Source organism: Onychostruthus taczanowskii, unplaced genomic scaffold (assembly GCF_017590055.1).
Source record: "Onychostruthus taczanowskii isolate IOZ18803 unplaced genomic scaffold, ASM1759005v1 scaffold35, whole genome shotgun sequence".
Taxonomy (NCBI): Eukaryota; Metazoa; Chordata; class Aves; order Passeriformes; family Passeridae; genus Onychostruthus; species Onychostruthus taczanowskii.
In genome coordinates, this window is record NW_024500905.1 from 5059481 (window position 1) to 5074225 (window position 14745).

General features: G+C 38.7%; 1 protein-coding gene across 2 annotated transcripts in view; it reads right to left on the reverse strand.

Moving 5' to 3' along the window:
• Positions 1 to 14745, reverse strand: part of SRGAP1 (SLIT-ROBO Rho GTPase activating protein 1) — a 138944-nt gene that overhangs the window by 23226 nt on the left and 100973 nt on the right. Inside the window, exons 11-15 of one of the 2 annotated variants that reach the window (XM_041411324.1) lie at positions 13723 to 13750; positions 10726 to 10759; positions 7572 to 7632; positions 7332 to 7409; positions 5690 to 5824 (exon numbers count right to left, since the gene is read on the reverse strand). In XM_041411324.1, the coding sequence (XP_041267258.1) occupies positions 5690 to 5824; positions 7332 to 7409; positions 7572 to 7632; positions 10726 to 10759; positions 13723 to 13750 (336 nt within the window). Of the gene's footprint in view, positions 1 to 5689; positions 5825 to 7331; positions 7410 to 7571; positions 7633 to 10725; positions 10760 to 11267; positions 11371 to 13722; positions 13751 to 14745 lie in introns of both variants that reach the window. The other variant, XM_041411325.1, reaches the window with a different exon arrangement.

The following is a 14745-nucleotide window of genomic DNA, read 5'->3' on the forward strand; positions in this document are numbered from 1 at the left end:
TAAGGACTGGTTCTCAATCACATGAGATAGACATAAATCCTAGGCACTCAAGCCTTGAAAAGTTTGATCTTCAGTCTCCAAGAACACTGGAACCTCTTCTGGAGAGGCACTGTCACCTTCACTTACTGTAGAGACACACAGAAACAATGAATCTCTACTTTTCTCTTCCTGGAGAAATAACAGTTTTAACCACCTAGTCACTCATGATGAGGTTTTTGAAAGGTAACTAAAGTGAAACAGAACAGAAATTAACAATCTACCACAGAAGAGTAAAGGAAACCTGAGAGGGGAGAAAACACTGTGACTAACGGAAGCCCCCAAACAAAAAGAAATAAAAACTAAATTAGAAATTAAAATAGGGGTACATTAATCCCAAATAACATTAACAAAAGGTAAATTAAAGTTTAATTAAACAATAACCCTGAGGTGGTGGAGCATGTAAAAGGCAATATATGCAAATATATCGATACAGTGATGCAGAATACAAGTCTTTTGCAGGAGAGCAATTACTGGTGGTTTCAAAGTATTTTGGGCCACCGGGACAGCTGCATACTCTGTTTTTTTAATTAAAAGAAGCAAAGGAATCACTGTACTTGGTAGTACACATGGCCTCTCCTGCACTGGAGGCGATTCATGGTTACCCAACCAAGAAGGTTCAGCCTGAGAGCAGGCAGAGCTCAGAAACATCTGGAAACATCTGAAACATCAGTTCTGGACTGTGAATGTTTGACCAGCCTCTCTTAACAGCCAGCCTCCATGGGCCAAGCTCAGTATGAACAACAGAACTGCAAATATTTGGCAAAGGGAAGATACTGTTGATCAAAACATATGGAAGGAGAAACCTGGTGTCAGCAACTAATGAACTGTGTTACAACTAACATCCAGGGCTGTGCAAGGTAAGCATATTTCACAAGCAACAGTAGCACAAAGGAGGAAGCAAACAATAGTAATGTAAGATGTCTCTCTACTTTAGGACCACGGCTTTGAAGGATAAAATCCAATGTAGTATCTCTTTGTGGGGGTTACTTGCTATTTCCACTTGGTGTGGTGCCTACTAGTAACAGAGTGAATGCCTAATGCATATTTTACACACCCTGTGAATGCCAAATGGGACTGAGTTACACTTGCAGATGTAATTTTTATGGTCAATTTGCAGCTGACAAGTTATCTACATGAATATGTATTAGTGCTGAAGTTAACAATTTGTGCCTCTTTTCATTCTGGTCCATGAGTCCAATCCAACTCAAAGATAGGTATACATTAACTCAGCAATGCCACTTACAGATTTTTCAGATCTATTTAAGAAGGCATTACAGGAGGACAAACCAAACACACTCCACTGTCACTTAGGGAAGAAAACACTTCCTATATTGTTGAAACTTTTTAATGAAGAGTTGATGATTCAGAGTAGGTTTTTACTCTTTAAGTAATGGGCAATAGTCTGGAAAAGAAGTAAAATAATTTTCTTTCATAACATTTATGTCATCAGGTAAACAGGCACTGCTGGTGGCAAGCGACTAAAATAATAAAAATCAGAAGAAAAAAAGATGTAAGTTTTCATTCATCTTGCCCTTTTTGTCTATGAAATTTAAGGCAAGGGAGGTGAAACCATGAAGAACTGCAATGCTCTGTGCAGATGTTAAGCAGTCTGAATAGCTGAGGTGTGTCTGCTGCTGCATGGCACAGCTATCTAGGTAAATGTGGACTTAAGTAAGCCATGTAAGAGCTCACACCAGGACAGAAATTGCAGTCCCCCAGCAGTGAATTACAGCCAGTCCTACTGAGCTCAGCTTCTGCACCTTCTGCCTCCAGGTAGCTCCTGTTACAAATACTTCTCTTTGGTCCAATCTGTTCCTGCAAAGGGGCAGAAAGAAGTGCACTGGGACTCTCTTCCTTCCCACCCCAACCTTGGATTGTCCTTTGGATAACAGAATGCTGCTGGGACCAAGAGTAGCCACTCCTTAAAATGAGAAGAAACCATTATGGCCCATAATCAGATGGATTCTTTATGTTCTGCTCTACCTTTCATGCTTGCTCTGGCCCAGTGCATACAACTTGGCCCAAATTTTATCTAAATTAGATCATAAGCCCAAACAGAATAACGTTGTTCTCATGAGTGCAATTAATACAAATTGCCATAAAAATCACAGTAATTTCACATTGTTTCCACTGTATTTACAAAATGGAAAGCATTAACTCACAATGCTCTGTTTCATTTGGAAATGTATGCATAAATGTAAAGGAATTTGTCGGTTGCTGTCCTGAGGAAAGGTTCATTTTGCAGCTGTAGCCTCAATTATGCCTGACATCCATAACTAAGTACTTCAGTTTCAAAGGTTTTTTTCACTGGCAACATTACATTTCCATATAAAATGTGTGACATTCTGCCCTTTTACGGTTTTATGTGAACATTAACTTCACAAATTTCTTTTCTCTCTCTACCCTTCTGTAACAATTTCTGCCAACAATTAAGAAACCACACTGACATTTGTCTTGAAAAACTATTTGAAAAGAATGTTTATTCCTTTCTTGACTGTTTTTCGGATCATGAATGCAACATGAATTAAGAGTATCTAAAAATGCATAATTAAAACATGTGAAAGATTTGTGGATTTTATGTATCAACTGTGATCTAAAGAAGTTACATTAACCTAAGTTCCCACAGAAAAAGGGAGTCTGGCCCTGGTCCCATTAGCAGGAAGACCGGACCTACATAATATGTGAGGCCACATAAGCACAGAAAAAAACCTAATACAGCTATGACTGATTCAAAGTCTGAAATGAAGGAGAAATCTTGCCTACACAGTTTTCCTTTCTGCAAGATATCCAGTGTTAAGGTTAAAACATAGCAATGGAAATTGGTGTTTTAGACCCACAGTTTAAGACAGTATGTACCATGCAGGTGCTACACAGTGTATTTCAAAATGCTGGGGTTTTTTTTTGTTTGGTTGGTTTTTTGTTTTTGTTTTTTCCCAACAAATCATTCTGATTCCTTGGAAGTGGTGCACCTTTCAACAAAGCACATAGAGTAGTACACAGCTGTAAGAATAGTCCACCTCAGGCTTCTCAGATAACCAGAAGATGCAGCCACACAGCCTCTTGTCCTCAGCATATGGCTCTGGGGCTGGCTCTGGGTGCAAGGCACAAGAGCTCTTCTTGTCCTCATACTTCATTCAAACTCCCCCCACTGTGACAACACAAAGCTAACTCACCCCAGTGTGCTCACAGAGAAACCCCCTTTGTCCCACCTTGGTCCACACTCCCTGTGCTGAAGGCATTGGTAGGCCATTTCAGCGTGCCCCTAATGATACTCTCATGAAAATCAAACCAACAAAATCATCCCCCATGCTTCTCCCAAAACCTGTAAGAAAACAGATCTCAGACTCTTACAACATATTATCATCCTCTGCTTCCTTGTACAACAGCAATAGCAGAAGTCAAAGCTAGCAGAACTATTCAGTCATTACACCTTGTTTTGACAAAGTATCATAGAGATGACAATCCAGATTTATAACATCCTCAGAGAACACTCAGTCTAAACCAGGATCAGATGGCAACACCTCTTTCTCAATAAACATTTTTAAATGTTGTTGTGAAAAGCAGTGACTTTGTTCCAGGCTATTGTTATCACTGATTTCAGTTCTGCTGGAAGATACTAGTATTGAAATAAAAGGTTGTCAACTCTTTCGCAAGAAAATAATTCATTGCCTACTAGGAGCATGCAATAGTTCTCTATGGAAAACAAGATCTAGCACTAGGGATCTAGTATTCACAGCCATTTTTCTTGAAGTTCTTAACAACAAAAGAAATACTTTTTTCAGGGTAACTGAACTGGAACTCGCTCAGACAGTGATGCTCTGGAAGGCTGGTGAATCTCTCCTGCCTGTGCAGGTGCCACACAGATCTATCTGCTCAGTCCATTGAACTTCCACCCCTCTTTCCAAATACCCCATTCCCTCTTCAGCACCTTCAACGGCGAATGAGAACTCTGAAATCATCCAGGTTCCTCTTCTTGGAACACATTTATAAGGTTGTTCTGGGCAAGTATCTTTGCATTTCCTGAGTATTCACTTGTGCAATCTCTGTAAACTGAACACTCATTCAAGGTATTTTAAAATTTAATTTACAATTGTATTTAAATCTCTTCAACACAGCAGACTGCACTAACATCTTCATATGTAAGAACCAGCATTTATATTTCTCTTAATGCTTAGTCAAAATAATGAAGACATAAAAACCATCAAATGGCCAGAATCTGACAGAAGAAACTTTGAGAAAAAAATCTAGTACAAATGTTTAATGATGAAAGTGATTATTCATTTGAACAGTTTATCCAAGAATGTGGTAGATTTTCTATCAACCAAAGCCACTAAATCAACAAATTTTTCCAGCTGATACACTTTAGTTCATCCAGAAGTTACGGAAACTAGCACAGGATTATTAGGCAAAGTTCTATCATCCCTGTCATGCAGAAAATCACTCAGTCAAAATGATCCTTTTTTACATTTCCATTTCTGTGACTTGCAAAGATTTTCTGGGCTGTGCCACCACAGTCAGTTAAAGCTGAACTGAAGCAGAACCAGGATTATGCTTCCTAAAAAGACACTGTCCCCCTCAGCATCAGGGATCAGGCTGCTAAACTCTGATTTTCAGGTCTTTAGGACTCCTCAGTGCCACCAAGTCTGTAAGCAGCAACAGCTGCAGAAAACCCTACAAAAACAATGAAACACAAAATACTGCACACAGATGTGATCACAGTGATGCACGTATCTGTAACCTCCAGGAGGACTTACCACAATCCTCCCTGTGTGGGAAGCAAACCACACACACTGTGTCCCCCAAGTAGGGAGCTAAAAACCACACCTGACTGCCAGCCTGGAACACTATGCACCCATCAACTGGTGGCTCTGCTTGCTGAGCTGAGATCTCTGCCAAAATAACAGTTTGGAGAGCCTGACCTAATTAATATCCCAAAGGACTGGCTCTCATTACCTGTGGAACTGCCTCTTTCTCCATTTCATTGAGGGAGGCAAGTTATAAAGGAAATTCTTCCTCAAAGCTGACAACTTTCCAAAGTACTACAACCTCTCATGTCTGGTCAAGAGCACCAGCAGGGCACAGATCATGCGATGCTCCTCCAAGGCACCCCACTACAATTCATGTGTGGGAAGGCAGACCAGGCTCTCCTGCAGACAACACTCAGCTGTTCCCCTCCATCCCTGCACCCAAGAGTTTTCTGGGTCAGACTGGTGGCTTTCAGCAGAAGACAATAAAGATCAAGAATCACACAATGTTGAGCAGTTAGTTACTTATTCACCAGTGCTGACCCCAAGCTGTGGGGCATGAAAACCTTGGAAAGTAACACAATCTGTTTGCATGTTCACAACTTCATTCACTTCTGTCTGCCTCAGTGCACAGAGGAAAATAATAATGTGTTTAAATTTAACTATCCCTTGTATACCAAAAGATATTCTTCCTGCCCTGTTAAACAAAGAATTGTACTGTACATTAATCCCAATGGAAAAAGGGAACAACTGCAGCTGTGAGTATGACTAACAACTGAGCCAGACTGCTTCACACAGCAAACAAATCATCTCAAGAAAATCTGTGAAGTTAGCTGCTTTTTCAGGCTACTACTGTGTATCTGAAAGTAAAATTCTATTGAGAAAAACCAGAAATTTATACTTACTGATACAAGAAATAAGATCATTAAATCTTTCCTTAGGAAAGACAGGATTTTCCAGCCCTCGGAAATAGAGCTTCAGTACTCCAGCAACTGAGTTAATGTCATGGTTACTTTGGTCATCTGCCAAAGGATTTTCACCTTTAAAAGTAAATAAAGTGAATGAAACACACACACAGGAGTATTCTTGCATGGAACATTTTTATGAGTGAGTGACATTTTGGGCGGTTTTTGTTTTTAGTATGTGGGAGGTGGCAATGCAAGCATTCAAGTAAGATAATAAACACTAATTTAGAAATCCCAGGCTATGATTAAACTAAAAAAAGGCAGCCTAAATAAAGCTTCCTTAAAATTACATAACCTATTGATCTCTTAGATCCTGAACTTCCAGCTAGGTATTTATGGACATGTTGTGATTTACACTTAGTAAAATAAAAAAGTAAAACACTCTTAACTGAATAGAGTTTTGCAGACTTTTCTTTGGAGCCCTACATAAAACAAATGGGGTTAGACCACTCATTGAATTGAAAATGTGTCTTCATTCTAAAAAGTTAAAATATCAGGAGTATGTGCAACCACTTTGTTGAAAATTTAACTGAAACCTCAGCCACGACTGCACTGTTTTATTTATGTGATTTTAAATTACATAAATAATCTTTATTTTGAAACACTTTAAAATGTATGGATCTTCAAAGATAACACTACCTAGGAGGAGGAGTTAAGAATAAGCAGATTTAAAAGCTGCAGAATGGAGGGATGTGGTTTCACTTAGCAAGTGAAAACAGCTGCTCTATGTATCTTGTCACAGAAAAGATCAGGTTTAACAAGATATATATAACTAATACTGGGGGGCAAAATACTGTGCATATTTTTTATGCTTTTAGTCACAAGACTTATTGCTTCAAGGGTTTTGTCATTTGCAGATGATCTCCAGAAATTTTAATTTTCCCTGGAAATTAAAACAACCCAGCTTTTAACACTCAAGAAAAAAAGAACATAAGATTTTAAAAAGATTGTAACAAGTATTGCTTTAACACAGCTGGAGGATGGCTGGATCCTGGTTTCCCTAGCAGAGCAATCCCAGGCTGGGTGTTGCAAGCCATTGATTTTGAAAAACCTGGCTGTACTTCCTGGCATTTTTTGTGTAATTCCTCCTCTGGGGGCTGAAGTTTCCTTTGGAAATGAAAAATGGAATGACCCCTTTTTTTTACTCCCTATTTTCCTGGATCATGATGCAACTTTGGCAGAGGGGCCAAAAAGCTGAGCACTTGTATTCCAGGAGATCAAGCAACAGGACTTTCAAATTTCATTAAACAGTCTCTTGAAACAAATTAAACTCAATACCTTTCTTTTCTGAGGATCTTTAAAATAAAATACACAGAAATATCATTTGCAGTTTACCATTAACAAAAAACTAAACGTTCACAGTTGACTGAAGAGTCATATGCCTTGTCTAAAGAAAATGAGAAAAACCCTCAAGCTCCTAGGACATAATGGGGGAAAACATGCACATGTCATCATTATACTTCATGTTTAAGCATGTGATGGTGGAAAGTTTTAGGTGAAGTACACAGAGAAAATTATTAGAATTTAAAAGATTTTTAAATGTCAGATATTAAAGTGCTCAAATAAATGAAAATCCAATTACCTCTCTCAAATGAATTTTTAATATCATTGACTTCCACCTGGGAACCAGACACTCTAAAAATCCCCTGATGCTGAAGACCTGCAGAAAAGATGGAAGACAGCGCTGAAAAAGTAATTTATTTTTTAAGATACTTAAAATCTGTATTTTAAAAACAAAGGTGTGGTGCTAAATGAGTAATGTAAAAGATACACAAAAAAGTCAGGACAATAATGAAACGACATTGTTTTTTACAGAGCTTACCATATAAATTTATAAATCTGATACAGCTTTCCACAATAAGAGGAATGACTTGCCCTGAATCCTGAAAAAACAAGAGCAGAATGAGTGAGCTGCAGATCAGAAAGAGGAAACCTCCCTGCTATGGCCTCAACATGAAAATGCACTTTCTTGCTCAATCTAGATGGACATACAGTGCTGGCAAAAAAACACCTAAGATAAAAATACCACTTTTAACAGAGCTCTCTTCCCATTTAGGGAGGGAGGAAAATGAACAGGTAAAGAAAAGGATTATGGTTCTTAAAATAATTTCTTCAGGAAATTCAGTTCTCTACCTCTGTCACTGTATCTGGCTAACACTGTATGTGACATCTAAGCTCATGCATGCATTTTAGACTTTTGAAGCAAAATGAGTTAAAGCAGTAAATCTGCCTTTTAAAAAGATTATTATTAAGAACAATAATTAATGATGGAGATGATTCCTCTGTATCCATTTAACTGACCTTTATTTTCCTGGTGAAGAAAATCCTACATGGACCTAATTACACAGGACCCAATTCCTCAATTTGGGGTTTTCTTTTTGCAAGAAGTTTATCACAAACCATTTACAAGGCTTTTCTGGATTTGCTGGACTATGAGAAACATTCTTGGAGCAGAGCCACCAAGTGACATTGCATGGGGTACCATTAAGTCTCCCTCCTGACTGAGGGCACTGCTATGGCTCTGCTGGTTTGTGTGCCCTGCCATGGGGCAGATGATGGGCTGGCATCTTGTTTCTGGCTGCTCTAAATGGCAATCCTCAGGTGGTGAACTGCAGCTACTCTGAGCTGAGCATGTGGTCCAGCTGCTTTGTCTCTATGCACAAGGTCACTGGAAAAGGGAGGTCACAGCCTGAACCTGCCCACCAGCAGAACTCAGGAATCACAGCTCCTCATCCCAGCAATGACACAGCAGTAGGTCTGTAGCTACATTTTCAGTTACACAAAAGTGTTTTAAAACAGGATAAAAGGCATTTGTGATGGCAGGCGGAGAAGATGACTATACACTAATAATATTAGTGAGTTGTCTTTTTTTTTAAACTGTTTATTTTCCAAAATAACCATTGGAAACCTTTTGTTTTGGCACTTTAAAAAAAGGATATTTTAACCCAAGCACACTAGTGACCAGAAGTTATCAAGTACAGATTAAAGACATAAATTATATGATTGAAAAATTATTTGGAAAAGTTGGTGCTTATGCTGCAGAAATTACTGTTTCATAAATGATGTTAGAATTTCTTGTCTTGGAAGCTGTAATTTTTCTTTCCAGATGAATTTCCAATATGTAAGTGCTCAGAGAATTGACTAGTTCATTTGGAAGTTTAGTATAAAATCAGTCTGAATTATAAAATCATTAATTCAAAAGCACCTTGTAACTCAGAATACACATTTCCTATTACAAATTAGTACTTAATTTTCATGTTAAACTACACTAATGAGAAGTTCATGAATTAAGCTCAAGTAGAAAAAACAACTAAAATGTTTGGAAAACAACACACAGTGAAGCAACTGCACTTCCTGAGGTAACCTAACCCCCTAATCTTACACGGACCCTGTGCTGTTTTAGTGAGGCTTACAAAAGACTGTTATCACTAACTATGTTATTTAAATTGTGGCTTGTTTGTCTTTTAATTTAAAACCTAGCAAAGACTGAAGACTGGCTAGCCAAGAATCAGTAATGGTTCGATTAGCATTTCCTCTTTGACTTGTGTCATGATCCAGTAACAGCTAAATAAAAAACCCCTTGGATCAGGTCAGCTGTTAAACCCAGGAACACCATAATCTTCACCAACACAGAGCAGCCTGGCTCTCCCAAAAAACAGAGTATTAGCAAAAATGCACAACATGCACCCACATCTCCTGTTAGTAGATCATGGTTCATGCAAAGAATGTAAAGCCTAGGAAAAGGTAGTGTTTGCAGTAAGAAATTACAAAAAACCCAAAACCCAAATCACTTTCATACCTATTTTTGGAGAATCTGTTCAGAACCACACTGTACTTTGTACTTAAGTAATACCCTGAAATAATCTAAACTAACAGCTTTGCCTTTTGGATCTAATCAAAGGAAAATAATTTGAAGTAACAATCTGTGTTGGTAAGTGTCAAGAACAGTGACCCTACCGCTACTGTGAATTTAATCTGATGTGTGCAGTCAGTGAATGGATATTTCCGATTATTTAGAATTTCTTACGATGTAAAACTCAAACAAAAAGCAGTTTGGCATGATACTGTATTTCACTAGCTGTGCCTGTCAAAATGACTCATCCCTACCAGTAATGACATGGTCTTTGGGCAGAGATGCTGTCCTAACGTAGCTCCCACATTGGCAAATCTGTCATAAGGCTACCAGCTTTTTTGACCTTTCCTTTTGAAAGACTAATTACATAGGGCTCCCCACTTGCAAGTAAGCCCTGTCAGCCACACTGCCATGTTCCCTTGTGAGGGAATATGATGGGGGACCATTTCTCTGATTTGCTTCGTCTTCTCTAGTCTAGGGGCTTTCATTGTGAGAATTTCTGCTTCCTTGCTTACTTTCACCCTTAAGCAAGAAACTGCTCATGATACTCATCTATTTCTCATGTAATGATTTCTCAAAGTCTTTACATTTCATGGCACCTCCTGTGTAACAATAAAAATGAAAATAATAACTTCCCCTTTAGTTGTACTGATGATGACTGAAAGCTTGATTCCAAGACAGCTAAATCAGTACAGTGCCACCAAGCACAGAATTTGCTCGGAAAAGTGTTTGCCAATAGCTATACTGAACAAGAAAAAAAAAAATCTCTGTAATATTCAAACCCAATTCACAGAGCTTGCAGTCAAGAATTTCATTAATTGCATTTATAAATGTATTTCTACAATTTTTAAAAGATTTCTTTCCTGTAGCTGTGTCAGCTAGTGTCCAGAGGCACAAACTGTTATGTGGCTGAGTCCTTGAAAATGAGTAAGAGAATATCCATCATTTAAGACTACAATCCCTCCAGAGTTCTGCTCTGGTTTAGTTTTGCCTTCTATATTTGTACACCCATTTCTTAATGCAAACTTCTCCCTCCAGGTCTTTGAAAGAACTCGTTTTGAGCCAGGCAGGAATGCAACCCGAGAGCGAGGCAGAGCTGGTTCTCTTGTCACCAGAACTATACCTGATGTCTCGTGTGAGAGTTCCTTCGGCCTCGGCTAGAAGCATTATTAGAAATAAAAGTATGAGAAAGAAGAAGACAGTAAATACAGCAAAGATACAAGATCCAGAATAGCGTTGATCACAATTTCACACAATATAATAAATTCCTAAAGTCATAGGAAATCAAAATCTGGACATCAAACCCTGGGAAATGCTGCTTCTCCACAGACTTTGAACACTGGATGTTATGAAAATAGCAAGCAGGAAATTGTGGTAAGTTGTGGGCTGTACCACTATATCCTACCTACTACATGAAGCAAAGTTTCCTACTAAAAGCAGGCTGACAATACTATTCCTACTTGATTAACACAACTCTAGGGAGGCTAATGTGAGAAACTAATCCCTCTCTTTCCCTTTGACTTCAGGAAGTATTATATTGATCAACTGGGAAAGAAGAGCCCCAGGACAGACTTAAACATAATGATCTGCCTCAGCTTTCGTGAGGTGGTGACCATTATAGTAAGAAGCGTTGAGATCAGCCACTGGGGTGGCAGGTGCCAGTACCTTGATGAACGACTCCAAATCACCATTAAACAACTTAGCACTATACTGTGATCGGGGTCTGGGCTTCCTGTGTTTCTGGGGCTTAGGGGGAAGATTTGGAGGCCTAAGGGAAGGGAATGTGATTACTGAGCAAGGTAGAATTAAGTCATGCAATAAAATGAAATGTCTGTAAGCTCATGGCAAAACAACAGAACACTGTAAAGGGAGAAATAAACACAATACTTATCAAATAAAGACTTTCCATCAAATTTAAGTGTACCACATTAAAGAGTGGAGAACTGCCCATTAAAAATTACTTATGGATAAATAATGACATTCTTTATGAATCCCTGTTTTGCAGTTTTATCATACAAATTTATTACAAACACTGCACAATCGGAATGGCTTTTTTTGTTGTGGTCATGCATAAAATGTGCAACAACCACTGGAATTCATCCTGCCAGCCATGGCAGAACACAGACCACTCGAAGCACCTCTTATCAAGCAGAAAAGTTGCTTCATGCTGGAAAAATTCAAATGCAAATTAAAGCTGCTCAGCACAGTCCTAAGATGCTTCAAAACCAAACTGTCTGCATTTTCAACTAGAGCCAAGAAGGCTAAACAGCTTTAGCCTTGTACATCAACAACTTCACACATGAAAAGAAACACCTTGCTAATTGGCTAATGGAATTAAAAGTATATCAATTTGAACAAGTAAATAAAACCAGTATAACACATACAGAAGTAAAGGAAGAACACACAAAACTTTGGTCTGCAAAATTTTACCTAGTATGTTACACGTGATGACTATGACTGAAAGAGATTACAGCAAATAAATACTGTTCTCTAGATCACAAACTATTTTGTGAATGTCATGCCAACAGTTAAATGCCAACAGCTTCCTTAGTTCCCATGCACCAGCAGTTTCTAGAGGTTTTTTTGGACTTAGCAAAAAATCAAATGTTTTTGGGGGATCAGTGAGAAACAATAAGGCATAGAGCATTCAGCAGTGGGACTTTAGTTTGTTTGAATACTATCTGCTATTTTAAACTCATCTTTAAAGATATCTTCTTCCCTTCTACAATTTAACTTTGACCTTAAAGAACATTGTCTCACAGTCCAGAAACATAACTGAACCTTGGGGCAACAGGCAGGGCCCAGCCAAAGCCCAGGAGCTGGTGCTGAGGAACAGATGGGCAGGCCCTACTCCTTCTAGTATTTTTCTCAAGTGACCAGCTGTAACAAGATGTGAGGAAAGATGGCTTCACTGCTCCCCCACTTTGCTAAGGTAAAATCATTGCCTACATCCACCATCTCCTTTCAGCTGTTTACACAGCAGGGAACTTAGGATGATGTGAGCCTGATGAGTCGCCTGCATTGGAGTCAAGAAAGGAGGTTTTTCTCATTAGACATAAACTTGTTGATTTCCATGTATTCCTGGAATGGTAGCACCTGGAGGCAGAGTTAAAGGTACAGTTGTCAGAATTAATGTCAGCAATTGGGAAGAATGCTCTGATTTGTAACCACTTTTCAACTGAGGTCAACTGAAGTCATGTAAGCAAAGAAGTTGAGTAAGTCCAACTTACTTACACAGCTAATAAAAAACATGGAGTGGTGGGAGAAAATCCAGTGTAAAGTCTGTAGAAATGTCCTGGAAACATCAGGACCAGGAAATACGGTTCTTGAAAGCATTGGGCAAGGATGTATTGCATGGAAAGGGAAGAGTGAGACCAAGCAAGCTGGACTGGATGTTCCTGCTTTAGCAGGGCACACTGCCTGTAGAGTGATACATACAAGTGGCAGCTGCAAATTCAAGCAGTTGCCATTGCCCCCTCCTAGTCTCCAGGGGCTGCAGAGCTCATCCAGGTTTATATCTGGAGGCAGCTTCAAAGCTGTGATATTACACAACTGAAAAAGTACATGCAGCACAAAGCTGGGAGATCTAACACTCAATTCCTTCTCCTCTGCGGATCTATAGAGCCATTTCAGTATGGAACACATGGATGCTGGGGGAGACAGGTATTTGCGTTCACAGCCAGGCTATCAAAGACACAGCCCATTGCCCAAATTGATCTTCCTACCAGCTTCTTTTAAACTGTGTATCCTGACCAACTGAAATACAAATTATGAGAGGCAAGGTATCTCTGACAACTGAAAAATATTTCTTTTCGAGCACTTAAGTCCCCCCTGCAACTTCCAAATTTGATGTGTGATTCACAAATATTTTTGAGGATCTCCCAGCTAGTCCCACCCTTGACACTGGCCAAAGCAGCTCACAAAAATGAGGAAGATGAATGGTCTGATCCTTTACTCATCAGCATGCTGAAACAGAAATGCTGAATGTTAAAACACACAGAGTCTGTACATAATTTGTGTAACAATAGCAACAAGCCTCACAAAGTTGTTCTGAAATTTGTTAATTCTAAGATTTTACCTATTTTTTAACTCTAAACTAAGTCAGATAAAAATATCTTACCTTGTTGTCATGTATTCAGCCCTGTGACCTAGAAAGTTAAATAAACAGGAAACAATGATTTGTAGGTTTTAGGTTGAAATTTTTGTATCTAAATGATACTTAGCCCTAATTTTCCGACTACCAGCAAAAGATATACAACTGTACAACAAACAGGGCACAATAGTTACCTACTATCTCCACAGTTCCACTTAAAATACAAATCGAACCCATGTTATGGAACAACTTTTAAGAAGCAAACCCAAAGATTTAGATTCACTTGATACTGTAAATAATTCCAAGTAAAATTCCAAACAATGTCTATTGTTGGTGCTCATATGTTTCAGTGTCTAAATCAGTATGGAAATAGAGCTGTGCCAAGATCAGATTACATCTCCCACTGTGCCTTGTGCCTAAACGTGTTCAGTGCTGAAAATGCAGGGCTCTAGACATGAGTAGTTATTAAAAGACTGCCTACTCTGTGTATTACAGGAAAAAAGTACAACACTATCACTGAGAAAGACCACAGAGAACTGCAGGGAACTGTAAAGAAACAAATATCATATTCCAGAAAGGCTCCTTGGCAGATCAACAGACCAGTAAATCAGGCATGACTGACTCATCATAATGAAAAGCAAAATAGTGAAACAGGACAAAGATCATGGCATGGTAAGTTCCAATGAGCCCAGCATTGCCAAAGGGAGATTGTGCCCTATCAATTTATTAAAAATCTCTGAAAATGTCAGTAAAATACTAGATAACGAAGAATCAGTTCAATTAATTTACTTAAGCTTTCAAAGGCCACTGATGACTTTTTTCACAGGAGGTGATGATAGAAACTAAACAGCCATGGATAGAGTGGCAAAATATTCTCACTGATCAAAAACTAGTGAAGAAAAGGAAACCCAGTGGACTTATAATGGTCTTTTTTCATCATGGCAAAAAATGCAACAGCCATTTACTCAAACCTTCCTATTAGGACCATTTATGCAATCCAGAAGGCATTTATTAATATCTTGAGAGATGACAGCAGCTAAGAAGTCAGAG